We start from the raw sequence: 21,442 nt of genomic DNA, 5'->3' as shown, positions 1-21,442 counted from the left end.
ATGAAGGCCAGGGCTCACCTGGGTTTTTACCTGTCCCCCCCCCGGCCCAGTCCGACCCTGTTTCTGGATAGGGGATCCCATACCTGTATAAGCATTCCGAATAAGGGATCCCATACAAGTAAAAGTTCATTACACAGACATTTGGTTTTGGAAGCAGATTTTTTCAGTTATATATTCATAGTTTGATATGAAAAATGAAAAAACATTTTGAAATTAAAAATATTCACCAGAGTCTATTAAAATCCAAAGGTGCTTAAAAAACAGTGTTTGTAATTTGTTGATACTAGTGGCTTAATTCATGCAATAAAACACTTCTTTCATCCACTATTCATTATCTTAGTGATGAAGCAGGTGTTTTAGAGAATAATTTGGTTACAGCTATTCAGTCTGGTGACTTAGGTATACACCTGCTCACTTACTCCTTTGGAGGAGCTCATGGGGCTAGCACATTGGCCACTTGTTAGAGCAGTGGTCCCCAACCAATAGCTCGTGAGCAACATGTTGCTCTCCAACCCATTGGATGTTGCTCCCAGTGGCCTCAAAGCAGGAGCTTATTTTTGAATTTTAGGCATGGAGGCAAGTTTTGGTTGTATAAAAACCAGGTGTACTGCCAAACAGACCCTCCTGCAGGCTGCAAGTCCACATAGGGGCTACCAATAGCCAATCACAACCCTTATTTGGCACCACCCAGGAACATTATCCGTGCTTGTGTTGCTCCTAAACTCTTTTTAAATCTGAGTGTTGCTCACGGGTGAAAAAGGTTGGGGATCCTTGTGTTAGAGAATGGCAGGCAGCTAACTGCCATGTGTAACCTATCTAGCTAGTGACCCCAATGTAAATCCAGAAAATCCAGCCAGTTGCCAACATTGTGAGACACTTATGTGTTTAATTGGAATTGGGAAATAACCCATGTGATATTTCTCTTGATTCCTTTGAGGTTAATTTTGCACAGCGTTGAATAATTCACCTTCCAGGAATGATAGAGCACTTTGTTTTAATCAGCTGGATGATCTCTACAACATATATTTATATGTCTTCCAATAGGAATGTATGCAGTATCTCTTTAAACAAGAATTATATTTGAACTTGCACTGGGAAATAGGCTTGTGATGTGTTTTAGGATGCAGATGAAATATATGTTTGTGCTGAATTCTGAAAAGATAATTACCTTTGTGTTATCTTGACTTAGAAAAAAATCTAATTTACTGGCCTGTGTTTTTCCCTGATAGGTCCATCTGAGCCTTGTGAATAAATTATCAAAACATGGCTGCAATAATTAAATGCTTTGTAAGACTGCCTACCTGTATGTGCTTCTTAGTTGTGAGCCGGACCAAGCACATCTCTCCTTAGGGTTTATAGTAAGTGACTGGCAAGCTGTTAGTTTTGGCAGCACTTTGGTTAAAGGGGTTGTTCATTTTTGAGTTAACTTTTAGTATGATGTAGAGAGTGATATTCTGAGACAACTTGCATTCGGTTTTTATTCTATATTATTTGGGGTTTTTGAGTTATTTAGCTTTTTATTCAGCACCTCTTCAGTTTCAGAAATCTGGTTGCTAGGGTCCAAATTACCCTAGCTTTGAGTTATCCATTCTATAACATAACAAAAGATAACGTAAACATGAACCACCCCTTTAACTGGGCTTCCATCGAGTGATTAGCATAAAGCATTCCATCTTAACGTAACATATAGTATGGCAGCTTTAATAATTAGCAATACAAAGGCTACCTTACTGTTGCTTTATATACATTTTTTATGCACCTATTTACTTTCATAACAATATCAGATGAAGGACTTATAAACTATATGTATTTTAAGATTTAGAAGCCCCTTCAGTCAGACCTCTGGCATTATAGCTATCCTGTTGTATCCATTTAACAATCTTGTTTTAGAAAAATAACAAAGGGTAAGGAAGTGTCAGTGTTCATGGAAAGAGCGTGCCATAATAAATATGTCCTGGGAGACTTTGTCGGGGAGGTAATTGCATAGACTGCAACAACACATTTCCTTTCCACAACAGCTGAGATTTTATTTCACTACAGACATGAGTTCTGACAGGCAAGTGTAGGCTTACAATCCAGAGTCATGGGTGACTATAGCTTGAATGGTTGGCTGCTTGGACCCATTCCACAACCAGGAGCCCAATATCATATTAAAGGATATTGTTCATTATGAAAATAAAAACTGGCTAAATAGATAGCCCGTGCAAAATAAAACATGTTTCTAATAAAGTAAGTCAGCCAAAAATGTAATATATAAAGACTGTAGTGACTGGATGTCCAACATAATAGAACACTACTGCTTTTCAGCTGATTGGTTACCAATCAATAACCAATCAGTGACTTCAGGGGAGGCCACACAGGTCATAACTGTTGCTTTTGAATCTGAGCTGAATGCTGAGGATCAATTACAAACTCACTGAACAGTTATGTCCCATGTGGCCCCCCTTAAAGTTGCTGACTAACTCAGAGTTAGAGAGCTGAAAATCAGGAAGTAGTGTTCTGGCTATTATGTTAGACATCCAGTCACTCCAGCCTTTATAGATTACATTTTTGGCTAACTAACTATATTAGAAACATTTTTTATTTTGCTCAGCCTATCTATTTACCCAGTTTTTATTTTTGCACTGAACTGTTCCTTTAAGTCAAGAATGGATATTTCACATGCATTATACACCAGTAAGTATAAGGATTGCGCCTCTGAGGGTAGCACCTTGTACCATTTTCTTGAAACTTCCTCAACTATCCACAGTGCTGCTATATTTCTGCTTTAAGAATATCTGTAGATAGGATCCTAAGAAAGAGACCCAACAGGCAGAAGATGGTGCCCAGGAACTCCACTGCGCTGCTCTGCATTTTAGGATCCGATTTTTTTAAGGGGCTTCTTTTTGATTTATGCACAGTGCAGGGAGGGAGAGGGGAGACAGGGTCAATGGCAGGCAGTTAAGGGGGGTTTAGTTCTCCTTTAACTTCCACTTCACATAACCAACAGCCCAATGCCCCAAAAAGTTATCTGGCATTTCAGGAAGAGTTTCATTATTCAAACGTTATTGCAATGACAGTTTGCATTTGTTTTATATTGGGCATCAATGCAACAGTGACATTGTTTCTTATTTAAGATGGCCGTACATTGCCAGATTTACTCATTTGGCATTGTCACCAAATAAACATATCTGGGTCCAATTTGAGCACCCACATGCAGGGTCAATTCAGGCTGGTTCTGAGTCTGACTGTTGGTAAATTTTGATCCTTATGTTTCTAAAAGTCTTTGTTTGTAATTTCAAGGCGGGAGCTGCTTACTGTACAGTAACATGCTCCCATACTGATTTTGATGGTAAATGAAAGCTATTCAGGAATTCCAATTCCCCTTATCTAATTTCCTCAGCGCATCCCTTTAGTAGATTATGCCATGGGCTCACCTTCTCAGGTCACACCATAAAGGCCAGAAAATTCATCAATCATACAATACGAAGGAGCCCACAACAATTGCAGAATTGTGCTGCTACTTTGATGGCGGATGAATCACATGTATTATTGATTAACCTAATAAACTGTTATTGATAAAACTTTTAATAAAGTTTAGCAACCCACTGTCTAACTTCTGTCCACAGCAAGTCCAGCTTGCTACAAAAATAAAGAACATGTTCTAAATTACCTTCTGCATTAAGGGCAATTTCATTTGTCAGACAGACCTACTTTATACGGATTAGGGAGGAATAGGGAACAAAGGATGCCTTCCAGGCAGCTCTATCTATCAGGCAGATTTTACTTCACTGCTACTGTAAACTGTGTGCTGGTTTTAGTGACAATTGGACCTATGCATGAGTCTAAGGCATGTCTATTATCCCTGTGCTATAGTGAGTTGACTTGCAGTGATGTCTAGGAATGTAGAGACCATACCTTCTATCACTTTGCTATGGTTTAGGTTGGGTGAATACTACTGAGGGAGTGTGTTTTCAATAGAGGTCTTTCTATCATTCAGCCTACTCTAGATTTCACAAGATTCTTTAGTTGCTTTATAAAACTTATGGAAACCAGGCACAATATTGAGGGTCATTTATCAACACTGGGCAAATATGCCCATGGGCAGTAACCCATGGCAACGAATCAGATTTCTGCATTCATTGTTCTACTTGCAGCTGACTTTAAAAAGCTAATCACTGATTGGTTGCTATAGCTAACTGCCCATGGGCAAATTTGCCCAGTGTTGATAAATGAGCCTCATTTGTGAGGTGTCTTCCCACTGGAGTAAAACCAACATTCTGCAACATTGTGTGCACAGTATGCCAATAAAAGCTAGAATCATTTGGGAATTTTGCTAAACCTGTTTGTTTTTTTTGGAATATACACTCAAAAGATGTTCAATTATAGTTGTTACCCAGGCATTGCTTGCATATTTTCCATTTATTATGGGTTGATATTGATCACTAAATCCAGTATAGAATTGGGTATTCAGCAATCTGTGGCATGAATTTGTCATGTAGAAAATTGAAAAACTTTCTCCCGTTAGTTCTGCTGATTTTACTCATGCTCCAGTAAATGTCTGGGATAGTGATGGGTGAATCTGACCCCGTTAAAAATTCGTGCAACAGTGAAAATTCACCCAAATGCATTGAAGTCTATGGGATAATTTTTTTTTTGACGCGCAACAATTTTTTCACCCATTTGAGTCTATGGGAGTAATTTTTATGGCAAAACTTGGCAAAATATTTTTCTCATCACTACTGGGTAATACAAATCCCTTATTATCAAGATACAAAGGAAAATTCTGGCCTTTTCTTTTTGCGACAGGAATTTCTCATTTATATGAGGGGGGGGGGGGGGCTGTAGCATACTTTAATTCATTTGCTTGTTGCTTTACTATCAGCGAAACATCCTGCCCTTCCTCCTTTAGCCCAATCACTAATTGCCAATACAACTTCTTTCTTAATACTGGAATTCAGATTGTGCTTGAGATAGACACATAACCCCACTCCCCCTGTTTTAATTGGTCATGTCCCTTCTTAAAATTGGTTTCATTTTATAAAAGATAATAAACAGCACCAGGAATGTATGATACCTATTATTTCCCAATAGATATGTCATACTTTATGGCAAAGAAAGCAAGAAGCATTGCTTCTAAATAGTGAGATAATTATATATCATTTGAAATAGGTTACTTAACTATAAATGATTCTATACATAGAAAGCTAAGCCCTCTGTTACAACTCTCATTTTCTAATATCTGTTCCATGACAAAATCCATTCTCCCAGAAGATATCTCTATGACTGTATACACCTATAGTGCCATCTGCTGGATAACGGTAGTTAGTGCACCTATTTATGGCACAGAGTGAATCATCTGCTGAAGGGGGCAAAAGCATTGGTAACAGTATTTGCCTTCAGTCATTCACAAATGGGTGAGATGTTTTGTTCCTTCTGATGCTTTGAAGAACAGAAAGAGGACTGGTAGCCCTGCTAGCATTGTGATTCAGCTCTGTGACCAGGGTTATGATTGAAACAATGTACCGGTAGCACACATTAAATATTAATCATGTCTCTTCTTGTTATATTTCAGTTTTTAGAATGCATGTTAATTCATTCTCCTTGGTATCATTTTAAAATGTATTAATAACACAGATGGCTAGTCAGTTATAATTAAGGCACAAACCTAATATTAATGAAGGAGGTGTACATCTGTGTGGTTTCTGCAAGCTATTAGCAATGACTAAAACATGGAGACTGGGGGGATAACATGAAGCAGGCTAAACCTTTAGTCTCCACTAGAGATGTCGCGAACTGTTCGCCGGCGAACTTGTTCGCGCGAACATCGGGTGTTCGCGCTCGCCGGAAGTTCGCGAACGTCGCGCGACGTTCGCCATTTTGGGTTCGCCATTGTTGGCGCTTTTTTTTGCCCTCTCACCCCAGACCAGCAGGTACATGGCAGCCAATCAGGAAGCTCTCCCCTGGACCACTCCCCTTCCCTATAAAAACCGAAGCCCTGCAGCGTTTTTTCACTCTGCCTGTGTGTGCTGAAGAGATAGTGTAGGGAGAGAGCTGCTGCCTGTTAGTGATTTCAGGGACAGTTGAAAGTTTGCTGGCTAGTAATCGTTTTGATACTGCTCTGTTATTGGAGGGACAGAAGTCTGCAGGGGTTTGAGGGACATTTAAGCTTAGGTAGCTTTGCTGGCTAGTAATCTACCTTCTACTGCAGTGCTCTGTATGTAGCTGCAGTGGGCAGCTGTCCTGCTTCTGATCTCATCTGCTGACTGCTGCAATAACAGTAGTCCTTGTAAGGACTGCTTTTATTTATTTTTTTGTTGTTTTACTACTACTACTACTACTACTACTATAAGAGCCCAGTGCTATTAGTCTAGCAGTGTTGGGGAGTGGGACTGGTGTGCTAATCTGCTGCTCCTAGTAGTTCAGCAGCACCAACTTTAATTTTTTTTTTTAATATTCATTTTTTTTTTATTTTACTTTTTTTATTTTACTACCGCTGTAGTAGTGTATAAGTTGACCTTTTAGGCATTATTTGCCCTGTAGGCATTATTTGCACACTGTTTTCTTCAACCCGCCATCGAGCTGTGTGACCTTGTTCACATTCTGTCTAAATATCCATAATATTACCGTCTCCAGAAAAAACACCGGAGTCACTTTTTTCAAGCAGCATTCATATATTTTACGTAATCCGTATCCACCGCTGTAGTAGTGTATACGTTGGCCTTGTAGGCATTATTTGCACACTGTTTTCTTCAACCCGCCATCGAGCTGTGTGACCTTGTTCCCATTCTGTCTAAATATCCATAATATTACCGTCTCCAGAAAAAACACCGGAGTCACTTTTTTCAAGCAGCATTCATATATTTTACGTAATCCGTATCCACCGCTGTAGTAGTGTATACGTTGGCCTTGTAGGCATTATTTGCACACTGTTTTCTTCAACCCGCCATCGAGCTGTGTGACCTTGTTCCCATTCTGTCTAAATATCCATAATATTACCGTCTCCAGAAAAAACACCGGAGTCACTTTTTTCAAGCAGCATTCATATATTTTACGTAATCCGTATCCACCGCTGTAGTAGTGTATACGTTGGCCTTGTAGGCATTATTTGCACAGTGTTTTCTTCAACCCGCCATCGAGCTGTGTGAGCTTGTTCACATTTTGTCTAAATATTGATAATATTATCGTCTCTAGAAAAACCACTTGAGTTACTTTTTTTCAAGCAGCATTCATATATTTTACGTAATCCGTATCCACCGCTGTAGTAGTGTATACGTTGACCTTGTAGGCATTATTTGCACACTGTTTTCTTCAACCCGCCATCGAGCTGTGTGACCTTGTTCACATTTTGTCTAAATATTGATAATATTATCGTCTCTAGAAAAACCACTTGAGTTACTTTTTTTCAAGCAGCATTCATATATTTTACGTAATCCGTATCCACCGCTGTAGTAGTGTATACGTTGACCTTGTAGGCATTATTTGCACAGTGTTTTCTTCAACCCGCCATCGAGCTGTGTGAGCTTGTTCACATTTTGTCTAAATATTGATAATATTATCGTCTCTAGAAAAACCACTTGAGTTACTTTTTTTCAAGCAGCATTCATATATTTTACTTAATCCGTATCCACCGCTGTAGTAGTGTATACGTTGACCTTGTAGGCATTATTTGCACACTGTTTTCTTCAACCCGCCATCGAGCTGTGTGACCTTGTTCACATTTTGTCTAAATATTGATAATATTATCGTCTCTAGAAAAACCACTTGAGTTACTTTTTTTCAAGCAGCATTCATATATTTTACGTAATCCGTATCCACCGCTGTAGTAGTGTATACGTTGACCTTGTAGGCATTATTTGCACACTGTTTTCTTCAACCCGCCATCGAGCTGTGTGACCTTGTTCACATTTTGTCTAAATATTGATAATATTATCGTCTCTAGAAAAACCACTTGAGTTACTTTTTTTCAAGCAGCATTCATATATTTTACGTAATCCGTATCCACCGCTGTAGTAGTGTATACGTTGACTTTGTAGGCATTATTTGCACAGTGTTTTCTTCAACCCGCCATCTAGCTGTGTGTATTATCGTTTCCAGAAAAACCAACTGAGTTTTTGTTGTTGTTGTTGTTTTTTTAAAAATAATGCCAGGCAAAGGCAGGCCGCCACGCAGAGGCCGTGCTAGGGGCCGTGCTGCTATGCAATCCTGTGGCCCTAGCAAATTGCCCAGTTTTAAAAAGCCAATGACCCTGAACTCCCAAAATGCTGAAGAGGTAGTTGACTGGCTTACACAGCACACCCCATCCTCTACCGTTTCTAACTTTACCACAACATCCTCCTCATCCTCCACTGCTATGGCCACCCCACGTAACACTTCCTCCACCACCGGTGCCCCTTCTTCACTGGGGTCAGAGGAGTTATTTTCCAATGAGTTTCTTGAACTGAGTAATGCGCAACCATTATTGCCAGAAGAAGATGAAGGAGATGAGGACCTTACACCAGATTTAATTCTGGCAGAGAACACGATAGAGATGGACATAATGAGTGATGAGGAGGAGGTCCCCGCTGCTGCTTCCTTCTGTGATGTGTCAGAAGAAATTGATGCATCTGAGGAGAATGATGATGAGGAGATTGATGTTTTGTGGGTGCCTAGTAGAAGAGAGCAAGAGGAGGGTAGTTCAGATGGAGAGACGGAGAGTCAGAGAGGCAGTAGGAGAATAAGACTTAGAAGAAGCAGGGAGGACAGCCCGCAGGGATCAGCAGGGCAACAACATGTATCGGCACCTGTGTTCAGCCGGCCAACGCACCCGCCATTGCCGCCAATACCGCCAACTCCGCCAACTTCTACTGTTACCGCCAGATCGCACACTTCCAAAAAGTCAGCAGTGTGGGATTTTTTTAATGTGTGTGCCTCTGACAAAAGCATTGTAATTTGCAATGAGTGCAGTCAGAAACTGAGCCTTGGTAAGCCCAACAGCCACATAGGTACAACTTCTATGCGAAGGCACATGAGCGGCAAGCACAAAGCACTTTGGGAGCAACACCTCAAAGGCAACAGGCAAACTAAAAGCCACACTCCTTCTGGTCCAGCATCTTACTGCTCTACCTCTGCTCTCCTTGACCCGTCTGAACCACCCTCCACTCCGCCTTCCACCTTGACCACCTGTTCCCATTCCCAGTCATCTGCCACCAGCCAAGTTTCTGTGAAGGCCATGTTTGAGCGTAAGAAGCCAATGTCTGACTGTCACCCCCTTGCCCGGCGTCTGACAGCTGGCTTGTCTGCACTCTTAGCCCGCCAGCTTTTACCATACCAGCTGGTGGACTCTGAGGCCTTCCGCAAATTTGTAGCAATTGGGACACCGCAGTGGAAGGTACCCAGCCGCAATTTTTTTTCTAAAAAGGGAATACCACACCTGTACCAACATGTGCAGAGCCAAGTTACCGCATCTCTGTCACTTAGTGTTGGGCCAAAGGTCCATATGACTACTGACGCATGGTCCTCCAAGCATGGTCAGGGCAGGTATGTCACCTACACTGCCCACTGGGTGAACTTGGTAATGGCTGGGAAGCAGGGAATGGGTAGCTCAACAACAACAGTGGAGTTGGTGTCACCGCCACGGATTGCACGCGGTTCTGCCACCACCTCTACTCCTCCATCGCTCTCTACCTCGTCTTCTTCTTCTTCTTACTCTGCTGCTGGGTCCTCCTTCTCCTCCTCCACACCTGTGCACCCCCAGCTCCCCCTAGGCTATTCGACGTGCCAGGTACGCCGTTGTCACGCTGTCTTGGGGATGACGTGCCTGGAAAGCAAAAACCATACCGGATCTGTACTCCTGTCATCTCTGCAGTCACAGGCCGATCGGTGGCTGACCCCACACCAACTGCAGATCGGAAAAGTGGTGTGTGACAATGGAAGCAATCTGTTGGCAGCGTTGAGACTAGGCAATTTAACACATGTGCCCTGCATGGCACATGTGTTAAATTTAATAGTCCAACGTTTTGTCTCCAAGTACCCAGGATTCCAGGACGTTCTCACCCAGTCCAGAAAGGTGTCGGCCCATTTCAGACGTTCCTACACAGCCATGGCACGCCTTGCTGACATTCAGCAGCGCTACAACATGCCAGTCAGGCGTTTGATTTCTGACAGCCAGACTCGCTGGAATTCAACGCTCCTTATGTTGGAACGTCTGCTGCAACAACAAAGGGCCGTCAACGAGTACCTTTTTGAACTGGGTGGTAGGACTGGATCTGCACAGCTGGGGATTTTTTTCCCCCGTTACTGGGTGCTTATGCGCGATGCCTGCAGGCTCATGCGACCTTTTGAAGAGGTGACAAATATGGTCAGTCGCACCGAAGGCACCATCAGCGACCTAATACCCTTCGCTTTCTTCCTGGAGCGTGCCGTGCGACGAGTGACAGATGAGGCTGTAGACCAGCGTGACGAGGAGCTGGAAGCGCACGATTTCTGGTCGGAATCACCAGAACGAACCCAGGCACCTGCTGCAACGCAGGGAGAGGTGCCAGAAGTGGAGTCAGAGGAGGAAGGTGGCTTTGTGGAGGAGGAGGAGGAGGACCAACAGGAGCAGGCTTCCCAGGGGGCTAGTGGTGACCTTTTGGGGACCCCTGGTCTTGTACGTGGCTGGGGGAGGAGACCGTGGATGATGCAGTCCTTGATAATGAGGAAGCGGAGATGGATAGCTCTGCATCCAACCTTGTGAGAATGGGGTCTTTCATGCTGTCATGCCTGTTGAAGGACCCCCGTATCAAGAGGCTTAAGGAGAAGGACCTGTACTGGGTCGCAACGCTACTAGACCCTCGGTACAAGCATAAAGTGTCAGAAATGTTACCAACATACCACAAGTCCGAAAAGATGCGGCATTTACAAACCAGCCTGCAAAACATGTTGTACAATGCTTTTAAGGGTGATGTCACTTCAGGAACTCATCAACATTCCAGGGGCAGAGGTGCCAGTAATCCTGCCACGAGCACACCTGCAAGGACAAAGCCCTTTGGCCAGTCTGTAACGTCAGACATGCAAATGTTTTTCTGTCCAAGGCAGCGCCACAACCCTTCTGGATCCACCCTCAAAGAACGCCTCGACCGGCAGGTAGCGGACTACCTGGCATTAACTGCAGATATCGACACTCTGAGGAGCGATGAACCCCTGGACTACTGGGTGCGCAGGCTTGATCTGTGGCCAGAGCTGTCACAATTTGCCATGAACCTCTTGTCTTGCCCAGCCTCAAGTGTGCTCTCAGAAAGGACCTTCAGTGCAGCAGGAGGGATTGTAACTGAGAAGAGAACTCGCCTAGGTCACAAAAGTGTCGATTACCTGACCTTTATTAAAATGAATGAGGGGTGGATCTCGGAGGGTTACTGCACGCCGGAAGACTTGTTCTGACTTCTATGCAGCTGTCCTTCTCTTCAAGCCTCATGACTCCACACACAGCTGTCCTTTAGCGTCCTCCTCCTCCCTCCGCCACCGTTACAAACTAGGGTGCAAACCCTACTGGTTTAATTTTTTCTGGCCTCTGTGCTTCAGTGGCTGCAACCAAAAAAACTGGGCAAACAATGTCTACAAGGTCAACGTATGGCAAAAAATGACTATTTTCAGCATTTATATGGCATATTTTTTCTGGCAACTGTGCTTCAGTGGCTGCATCCAAAAAAATGCATATTTTCTGCATTTATATGGCATAATTTTTCTGGCCTCTGTGCTTCAGTGGCTGCAACCAAAAAAATGCATATTTTCTGCATTTATATGGCATAATTTTTCTGGCCTCTGTGCTTCAGTGGCTGCAACCAAAAAAATTTATATTTTCAGCATTTATATGGCATAATTTTTCTGGCAACTGTGCTTCAGTGGCTGCGACCAAAAAAATGACTATTTTCAGCATTTATATGGCATATTTTTTCTGGCCTCTGTGCTTCAGTGGCTGCGGCCAAAAAAACTGGGCAAACAATGCCTACAAGGTCAACGACGTTGACCTTGTAGGCATTGTTTGCCCAGTTTTTTTGGCCGCAGCCACTGAAGCACAGAGGCCAGAAAAAATATGCCATATAAATGCTGAAAATAGTCATTTTTTGCCATACGTTGACTCAACGTATATGGCAAAAAATGACTATTTTCAGCATTTATATGGCATATTTTTTCTGGCAACTGTGCTTCAGTGGCTGCGACCAAAAAAATGCATATTTTCTGCATTTATATGGCATAATTTTTCTGGCCTCTGTGCTTCAGTGGCTGCAACCAAAAAAATTTATATTTTCAGCATTTATATGGCATAATTTTTCTGTCAACTGTGCTTCAGTGGCTGCGACCAAAAAAATGCATGTTTTCTGCATTTATATGGCATAATTTTTCTGGCCTCTGTGCTTCAGTGGCTGCAACCAAAAAAGTTTATATTTTCAGCATTTATATGGCATAATTTTTCTGTCAACTGTGCTTCAGTGGCTGCGACCAAAAAAATGCATATTTTCTGCATTTATATGGCATAATTTTTCTGGCCTCTGTGCTTCAGTGGCTGCAACCAAAAAAATTTATATTTTCAGCATTTATATGGCATAATTTTTCTGGCAACTGTGCTTCAGTGGCTGCGTCCAAAAAAACTGGGCAAACAATGTCTACAAGGTCAACGTATGGCGAAAAATGACTATTTTCAGCATTTATATGGCATATTTTTTCTGGCAACTGTGCTTCAGTGGCTGCGTCCAAAAAACTGGGCAAACAATGCCTACAAGGTCAACGTATGGCAGTTGTTTAAAGAGAACAGTAGATTACTAGCCAGCAAAGCTACCTAAGCTAAAATGTCCCTCAAATCCCTGCAGACTTCTGTCCCTCCAATACAGAGCAGTATCAAGCAGATTACTAGCCAGCAAACTTACTATCATCTGTCCCTGAAATCACTAACAGCTCTCCCCCTACACTATCTCTTCCAAGCACACACAGGCAGATTTTTCAGATACATTTTTGCCCTTGATCCCCCTCTGGCATGCCACTGTCCAGGTCGTTGCACCCTTTAAACAACTTTAAAATCATTTTTCTGGCCAGAAATGTCTTTTCTAGATGTTAAAGTTCGCCTTCCCATTGAAGTCTATGGGGTTCGCGAACCGTTCGCGAACCGCTCGCGTTTTTGCGCAAGTTCGCGAATATGTTCGCGAACTTTTTTTCCGACGTTCGCTACATCCCTAGTCTCCACGTGTCTGACGGGTGAAAAATATAGGGACCCTATAAACACTGGTATCTAAGAGCAGCCTATATAAATACAGTATATACCTGAATTTCAAGTGCACAGAGGCACAGACAGCCTCCCATAGTCCCTGTAAATAGTTACTGTCTATGACATCTTACAGCAGCCCCTCTGGCATTTGCCAGAATGCATTTCCAGCCCGGGCTTGCCTGTCTGTCATTTAAAATAAAAGAATGCTTTTTGCAAGGCTGCACCTTTGTTTTTTAATGATCCAAACTTTCCATTCTCCTACAATTCCTAATTTTATTAACGCCTACATCACTTGCATCCTTATAAAACAAATGGCATATGTATCGTTGAACATGGCACTCTGGATTGCCACCCACTGGGATGATTGAAATCGTAGCTCTGTAACAGAAGCAATGGTGACAGTTGCTTGTCATTGGTATAGTTCATTATTATCATCATAGTACCTGTCATTACTTCCCTGAATATTACATGATGTTATACAATTACCCATTCCTCTTCATCTAATTCTTCTTCTATTTTATGTATTAATAACACCAAAAGCCTTACTGTGCCACCATTCAGAATAGTATATTTTTTTATTATAGTGTGCATCAACACTGCATTGGTTATTCAGCTCTTGTATAAAGGAATTTGCCCAACTTATCACTGAGATCTAGAACAGTAAGTTTTTGTAACAGAAGGCAACTGTTTAACTAGAATTGTGAGCTGAGGATTTCACAGCTGCAGTGTCCCCTTTTCTCCTTAATGTGATACTGACACTAAAAAATTTATTTTTAAAATATAAAAAAATCAACTATAGCTCATGTTGATAATTTTTTGCTGAAAGTTCTGCTTTTGTAAGTAATTGTCACTTGAAGTTCCTAAACCTGACTGTTTTGCCAGCTTGACTGTCCCTGCAGGAATAAAAGAAAAGGGGAAAAATTGTACTTTTCCTTTTTTTAACTGTAACTGCTGTTCCAATATTCTACAGGGTGAATTCCTATACCATCCCAGAAAGGGGACGCCTAAATGGATTCCCGGATGGTTCTCTGGCAACTCTACTAATGCAGTGTAAGTCATAAAGTGTCCTTCTGGGCTAGCATATGTGGGACAGACAACGAGAACCATCCGGGAACATAGCCGCGAACATAAGTCAGCAATAAAAACGGGTAAGAAGGAACAAGCAGTTGCGGGTCATTTTTATTGAAGCAGGCCATAATGTCAATCAATTGAAGTTTCAGATTATTAAGTAGTTCAGCCGAAGCGTCGTGGTGGAAATAAAATTAAAACCTTATTGTACAGAGAGGCCTTTTGGATCAGGAGATTGGAGACATTAACCCCATTAGGTCTAAATAAAGAATATGAAATCAAACCGATTTTTAGATAAATTCGCTGCTTTTTGAATTATTTTATATACTGTTTTTATTCTGGATTTTTTGCAGTTTTTTTGCAGACTTGCTACAAATGAACTCTATTCACCAGTTGGTATCACTTCCGGATAGACACTTTTTGTAAATTGTTAAATTTTTTAATAGATAGAATAATATGTTTCACATGATTGTGATTTGCTACTAATTGTCCACTAGATGGCACTGGAGAGTTTAAATAGTGGTGTAATGATTGTCAGTTTAGCTTGATAAAAGGCCATGTGAGACCTGAAACTAGGGATGCACCGAATCCAGGATTCAGTTCGGGATTCGCCAAGGATTCAGCCTTTTTCAGCAGGATTCTGATTCGGCCGAATCCTTCTGCCTGGCCGAACCGAATCCTAATTTGTATATGCAATTGTGACTTTTTGTCCCAAAACAAGGAAGTAAAAAATGTTTTCCCCTTCCACCCCTAATTTGCATATGCAAATTAGGGGTCAGATTTGGTTCAGTATTTGGCCGAATCTTTCGCAAAGGATTCGGGGGTTCGGCCGAATACAAAATAGTGGATTTGGTGCATCCCTACCTGAAACGTTGCTGTAATGCCCCAAAAGTTTGCAATAAAGGCATTTTTAACAAGATTAAGTGGTGCTGTTCCAATTGAATCCTTGCCGTATTTGCTGGTGGTAAGTGGCCACTGGAGAACTTGCACCTGGATAAAGGAGAAAAGATTCTACGAGGTTGTGCTGACTATCTTATACACTGTCCCTTCTTAACCTGTCAGTTAGAGATTCTAATGCTAAAGGACTACTGTTGCACAAATATGACAGCCCCCTCGTAGAGGAAAAGGGTAGTAAGAAAGGTAATGTAAAAACATCAGGCAAATACTTTTATGGCAAAATTATAAATAGCATTCAAAGACAATGTTTTGATAGATAATTAAAAAAGGTTATTCTCTGATGTCAGTATCTCTTTAAGCTGGCCATACATGCACAGATATTGTACAAAACTACATTTGTATGATATTCGATACGTGTATGGCAGGTGACGAGCCAACTGATATCGGCCAAGGACAAGTGCTTGTTGTTCAGCCAAGATGGAACATTTTGATTGGTCTGAACATAAGCCATGGTTTATTGCTGAATCATCAGATACAGGTAGAATTTTATTTTTTCTACCTGTATATCTGATGATTCAGCTTTTAACGTTGTAATGAAAATGAACAATTGACGCAGGAAAGATTGGGATTGTTATGTGTATGGCCACCATTACTCTTGTCTGTTCCATAACTGGTCTTTTTCATTACTAAGTGCTTTACTGAGCTCTACAGTAATGCTGAAAAGCCTTGACCTCCCCATGCCGGGGGCCAGTAGGTAGGTTGGATCAGCGACGGCATGCAGGGAGCAGGTCTAAATGGGCCGGGGCACACCGGGTTTTTTCCCAGTGTCCTGTCGGCCCAGTCCAACCCTGAACCTGACTCAACCTGTCAGAGTTTCTTATGCTAACAGCCTACTGTTGCACAATTATGGTGGCCCCCTCTTAGAGGAACATAGGGGATCATATACATAATGTAAAAGCATCAGGCAAATACTTTTATGACAACGTTATAAATAACTTGCAAAGACAATTTTATGATAGATGTAAAAAAATACATTTCTGGTGTCAGTATCTCTTTAAGGTAGATCAGTGTACTACCCCTATCATGTGTGACTGGCTTACTGGTTATATACCTTTTACATAAGCCAACAATGTTAAAATGACTTCCATAAAATTGCCTACATTGTGTTGGTAGCAGTGACTGATAACATGAAGTGAGCCCTCAATGCACAAAATGCACATTGCTAACATATATAACAGTGAGCAAATCCACCTGATCACTGTAGTTGTATCATGCAATGTGTATCAAGCAATGAATTAACAGCTGCCTCTTAAATATGTTATCTGGTGGGCAGTCAGTTGAGTAAAAGCATCCTAGGGCAGTAAAAAGATAATGACCATATCTTGTTAATTTTTCTTATGATTTGGCATTTATTTTTTTCTAAATATCATTAATTTTTAATATTTGTGGCTAAAGAAACATATTTCAAATACAGTTGGTATTATTTTAGTGCTATTCGCTTTAATGCTTTATTGTTTAAATGGGTTAAATGGGAAATATTAATTTTAATAAAAATTAAATTCTCACTAAAACATTTCATTTAAAGGAGAAGGAAAGGCTAAAAATAAGTATGCTTTATCAGAAAGGTCTATATAAATACACCACTACACATGGGCTTCTGTATCAGACTTCCTGTTTTCAGCATAAACCTACAGGGCATGGCTTGAGCATGCTCAGTTTGCTCCTCTCCCCCTCCCTCCTCCCATCCCTGCTGTAATCTGAGCTCAGAACTGTAAGTGAGCAGGGAGAGACTCAGGCAGGAAGTGATGTCACACCAAGCTTATATGGCAGCTTCTATCCTAAACAAACAGAGAGTGTCTAGAGCTGTTTACTTAGGTATGGTAAAGCATTCTGCAGAATAAATATATAGCGTTCCAGCTTGCACTACTGTGGCTAATCTGTTGCTAATAAACTGTCTTGGAGCTTTCCTTCTCCTTTAACAAAGGAAGCTTGTCATCTGGCACTGCTGACTCTTTCAGCATTTTTCAGCTTTTTGATGGCTCTCAGTTTGGCTAAAACCAGTGGCAGCATTCCTTATGTTACATCATGTTAACTAGGCTCCGAGCCATTGATATATGAGCCGCTACATAGCTGCCTGACGAAGGTGCCAATGACACAGGTGCTAAGTTTGGGTGCACAGTGAGCAATAACCGTTGCTTTCAAAAGAATGATGTAAGTGCAAGTGAATGTTTGTTTTGCTCTCCTAGGAAGCCTGTTTGTGGCCATCAGACAACTCGGTGGTGAGACAAGAAGCATCGGAGGTATGGATATATCTTCTGGTTTCTTATTAGTATTTTATACCTCTAGCTAACTACTGTAAGATATCAAACAACCTGAATGTATTGGCTGTGTGTCATAACAGGGGTCATCAAAATGGCTTCTTTAATGTGTCTTGCCCATACAGTGCTCCATTTGACTGCACCCTATCACAACACAGGGTTTATGTATATACAGACATGGTAGAGACATCTGAGCAATATCAAAAAGTCCTGAGACTGTTAAATATTCCCAGCTGTCTATTTTTCCTTTCCCAGTTAGTTTTCATATAATTTTTCATATGATTTTTACGTATCAGAAAATCGTCTCCAACACATTAAAGAAATAAGGGCTAAGAATCTGGTGAAGGTTTAATACAGTATAAGCTCTTTGCGCCCAGCCATAATACTTGTATTTGTTGAGCAATAAAAACATTGACTGTTAAAATACTCTTTTGTTGGATTATTGTTTTCTATGATGTGCTTTCTGTTCATTGGGTTTGGCATAAACATATAAAAATGTTAATGGATATATTCAAGCTGGAAGGAAAGATTTATTTCCAGAAAAAAACACTTTTACTAGTTCATAAGCTTTTAGAATAAACTATTTGAACATTAAAATTGTAATTGTGCTCCATCTTGCAGATCTATGGAATTTAATAGAATCCCAGCTAGGCATGGGGCCAGAATTAGGAATTTTAATTGCTGGTGTATTTGTGACATCCTATAAATCTCTTCCTTCCCTGATTTTCTCAGCTGCCAGTAACCCCTTATATGTGTATGCCCACCCATTTGCCTGCCCACTCTGCCCATGCCCCTGCCTACTCCACCAATTTCCCACCCTCTCTGCCCATTTACCTGTCCAGTGACATCATTGCCCTGCACCCATATAACGTCACTGCCCACTCCCCAACCCGAAGTCCAGTTTTAATACAGGAAAAGGTGGCAACCCTAAGATATAGTGTGGTTCACAAAATGGATGAGGACTTCATTAGGTTACTTAAGTTGGGCAAACTTTGTGCATTTTATTACATTTCCCACAATTAACGGCAAGACTTGGTTCCCACAAAAAGTTGGGGATCAACAGTCCATCCAGCTTATGTCTACCAATGGCCTTTTTACAGGCCAAGAATGTCATAGAGCACTTATTATATCATGTAAAGTTTTTTCTATATAGGGTGAATTATCTCTTATAATAACTGAGAGACAGAACTGAGGTACAAGTAGCAACAGCAGTAAAAGTTCCCCCTAATCCAGTATCTTGTAGCAACGACCTTGATGCTTATTTAATACTGTATGTATCATTGTTTACGCAAGACCAGTAAAACCTGACTGTTGATGGGTTGCTATGGGTTACTTGGCCAGGGTATACATTTCAGCCTCTTACTACATCAATGTTTACAAGTAATTACTGTCAGTGTTTGGTGTTCTACAATCTATTTAAAGGCAACTGGCCTTTATACATGTCATGGGACTGTTGTTTATTCTTGTTTTACACTGAGTTTGGAATTATTTGAGCGCTGGATGAGGTTTAGCAGGCCTAAAACACACATACACTATAAATGATATAAAGCACCATCCATCCGCCATTTATGGTAGGAATTGTTTTACACAGCAACAGTACCTGGCTTTTACTGCACCATATTGCACAGGATCTACCACCACTTTCATGAAACTAAGCTGTACAGTAGAATATAGCATCATCTGGTATTTACCCCAAATCAGTCTTTTTTGCTATTTAGTTCCAACATAAAAGCCCTCTAATTATTCATTCACAGGACCTTCTGTAGATGACTAGTATGCTACAACAAATGAAAAACATTTGAATATACAGTATAGAGTAAATACAGGAATATAAATGATCCCCAACCAGTGGCTCACGAGCAACATATTGCTGCCAAACAGAGCCTCCTGTAGGCAGCCAGTCCACATAGTGGCTACCAAATAGCCAATCACAGGCCATATTTAGCACCCACAAGAAATTTGTCTTACTTGTGTTGCTACCCAACTCTTTTTATAGCTGAATGTGGCTATAGGATCCATTTAGCCATTAAGCCCGTTATTCAGAAAGCATTAAATTACAAGAAGGCCATTTCCCATAGATTTTTCCCAAATTTTTAAAAATAGATTTCATTTTCTCTATAATAATGATGTAGTAAGAGGCTGAAACGTATACCCTGTACTTGAGCCTAACTAAGATATAATGAATCCAAATTGGTCTCAAAACAATCCTATTTAATTTGTTACTATGTAATTTGTTTAGATATTTTTTTAGCAGACAAAATAGGAGGAGCCAAATTACAGAAATATCCCTTGTCTGGGAAGCCCTAGGTCCTGAGCATTCTGGATCACAGGTCCCGTTTAGAGTAAATCACTATTTCCCACCTCAGATATTATCTGATTCTAATATCCTTCCTGAAAGTACTTAACTAAAGAACTGTTCTGTTTGGTTCTAGATCATGTATGCACCAAGGTCAAGGGACAGGTTCATCACTCCTTCCTTTATGCAGAGAGATCGTTTCAGCCGTTTCCAGCCAACATATCCTTACATACAGCATGAAATTGACCTCCCTCCGACAATCGCCCTCTCTGATGGAGAGGAACCTCCGCCCTACCAGGGGCCATGCACTCTGCAGTTACGGGACCCAGAGCAACAGATGGAGCTCAATCGAGAATCTGTCAGGGCACCCCCAAACAGAACCATTTTTGACAGCGACTTAATAGATATTTCAGTGTATAATGGGGGGCCTTGCCCACCAAGCAGCAATTCAGGCATCAGTGCAACCAATTATAGCAGCAATGGCAGAATGGAAGGTCCACCACCGACTTACAATGAAGTCATGGGACATTATCCAGGGTCGTCTTATTTCCACCACCAGCAAAACAACACTTCTCCCTTGTCTCAAAGAGGCAGCAGGCTTCACTTTCAACAGACCAGTTCAGAGAGCACAAAAGTCCCCATCAATGGAAAAGACAGGCAACCAGGAAACCTTGTCTAAGTCCTACATGCCCTTAGTCTGAATGAAATCATCAGAGCTACATGATGGCCCCATGGGATCTGGTACACAGAGCTGCGGAGTATCCAGTGGTACAGTTTAGTTATACCAAATGCACACACTTTACTGTATACACACTCTCTGAGACAACTCACTCAAGCTTCCTTTTTTCCTAAATCGCCTAAAGCCATTGTTATCAGGAAGAATCTATTTGCTATTAAATTTACATTTTGGAAACAGCACAGAAAACTAGCCAGCAGAGCGACTAACGGCATTGACAAATAAGCGTTACAATGCTCATTTGGCCAGGCTAAGGACTTTGGCAGATGGCCAGTGTTTTTTTGATCATTTTTTTTTTACTTTCAGGGAAAATGTAAGGGAAGTGTTAATTATTTTATAGGAATCCATATTTGGAGTGCGTGCGCCAAGATCAACTGGACTAAGTTTAATGCAAGGAGTGGACTGATGAATGAAATAGTGAATCTGTTGCACTAAATGATTGTGGAGAGTATAAATGTCAGAGGACTGGGCTGTGTCAGTTACATTTCTGCTTACATGACTTACATATCTTTTGGTTGTTTGGTCATTTGGGAGCTGGGGTACATTGTCCACTATCACATTGTGCTGGTAAATTGCTTTGCTGGGCTTAAAACTCTCCAGTGATAAGCCTCCAGATGCTGCCCTGTTACTGCTCTATAATTCCAAGCATACAGTACTCCTACAATTGCTGGTTTCTGGAATGCAAGGAGGCAGAGTGAGAGAAACAAGAGTGAGACAGTCAAGGTGCTTTTGCCACAAACAATATAATAAATCACTGTGCGTTTGAACCCTAGCAACGAATTGGTGAGCATATTCAACTGCCAGGCAACACATAAGACCCATCGTGCCTACTGCACAAAGGTACTTTATTAAATTCAGTCACATTTCAATAGCAGTTCATTACTGGCTTGATGCTTGGTTTGCCACCAAGTGTAAAAATTCTTCAGGTA

At 41.3% G+C, this 21,442-nt stretch overlaps 1 protein-coding gene across 3 annotated transcripts in view; it reads left to right on the top strand.

Moving 5' to 3' along the window:
* Positions 1-20,973, top strand: part of ldlrad4.L (low density lipoprotein receptor class A domain containing 4 L homeolog) — a 274,359-nt gene extending 253,386 nt beyond the window's left edge. For all 3 annotated transcript variants that reach the window (XM_041566354.1, XM_018267860.2, XM_041566355.1), the window contains 2 exons: positions 17,410-17,463; positions 19,914-20,973. In XM_041566354.1, the coding sequence (XP_041422288.1) occupies positions 17,410-17,463; positions 19,914-20,456 (597 nt within the window). In that variant the 3' untranslated portion in view covers positions 20,457-20,973. The remainder of the gene's footprint in view (positions 1-17,409; positions 17,464-19,913) is intronic.
* The last annotated feature ends 469 nt before the right edge of the window (positions 20,974-21,442 follow it).

The sequence above is a fragment of the Xenopus laevis genome, chromosome 6L, assembly GCF_017654675.1.
Source record: "Xenopus laevis strain J_2021 chromosome 6L, Xenopus_laevis_v10.1, whole genome shotgun sequence".
Lineage (NCBI taxonomy): Eukaryota > Metazoa > Chordata > Amphibia > Anura > Pipidae > Xenopus > Xenopus laevis.
Note: the sequence above shows the minus strand (reverse complement) of the source record. Positions and strands in the feature narration are given on the sequence as shown.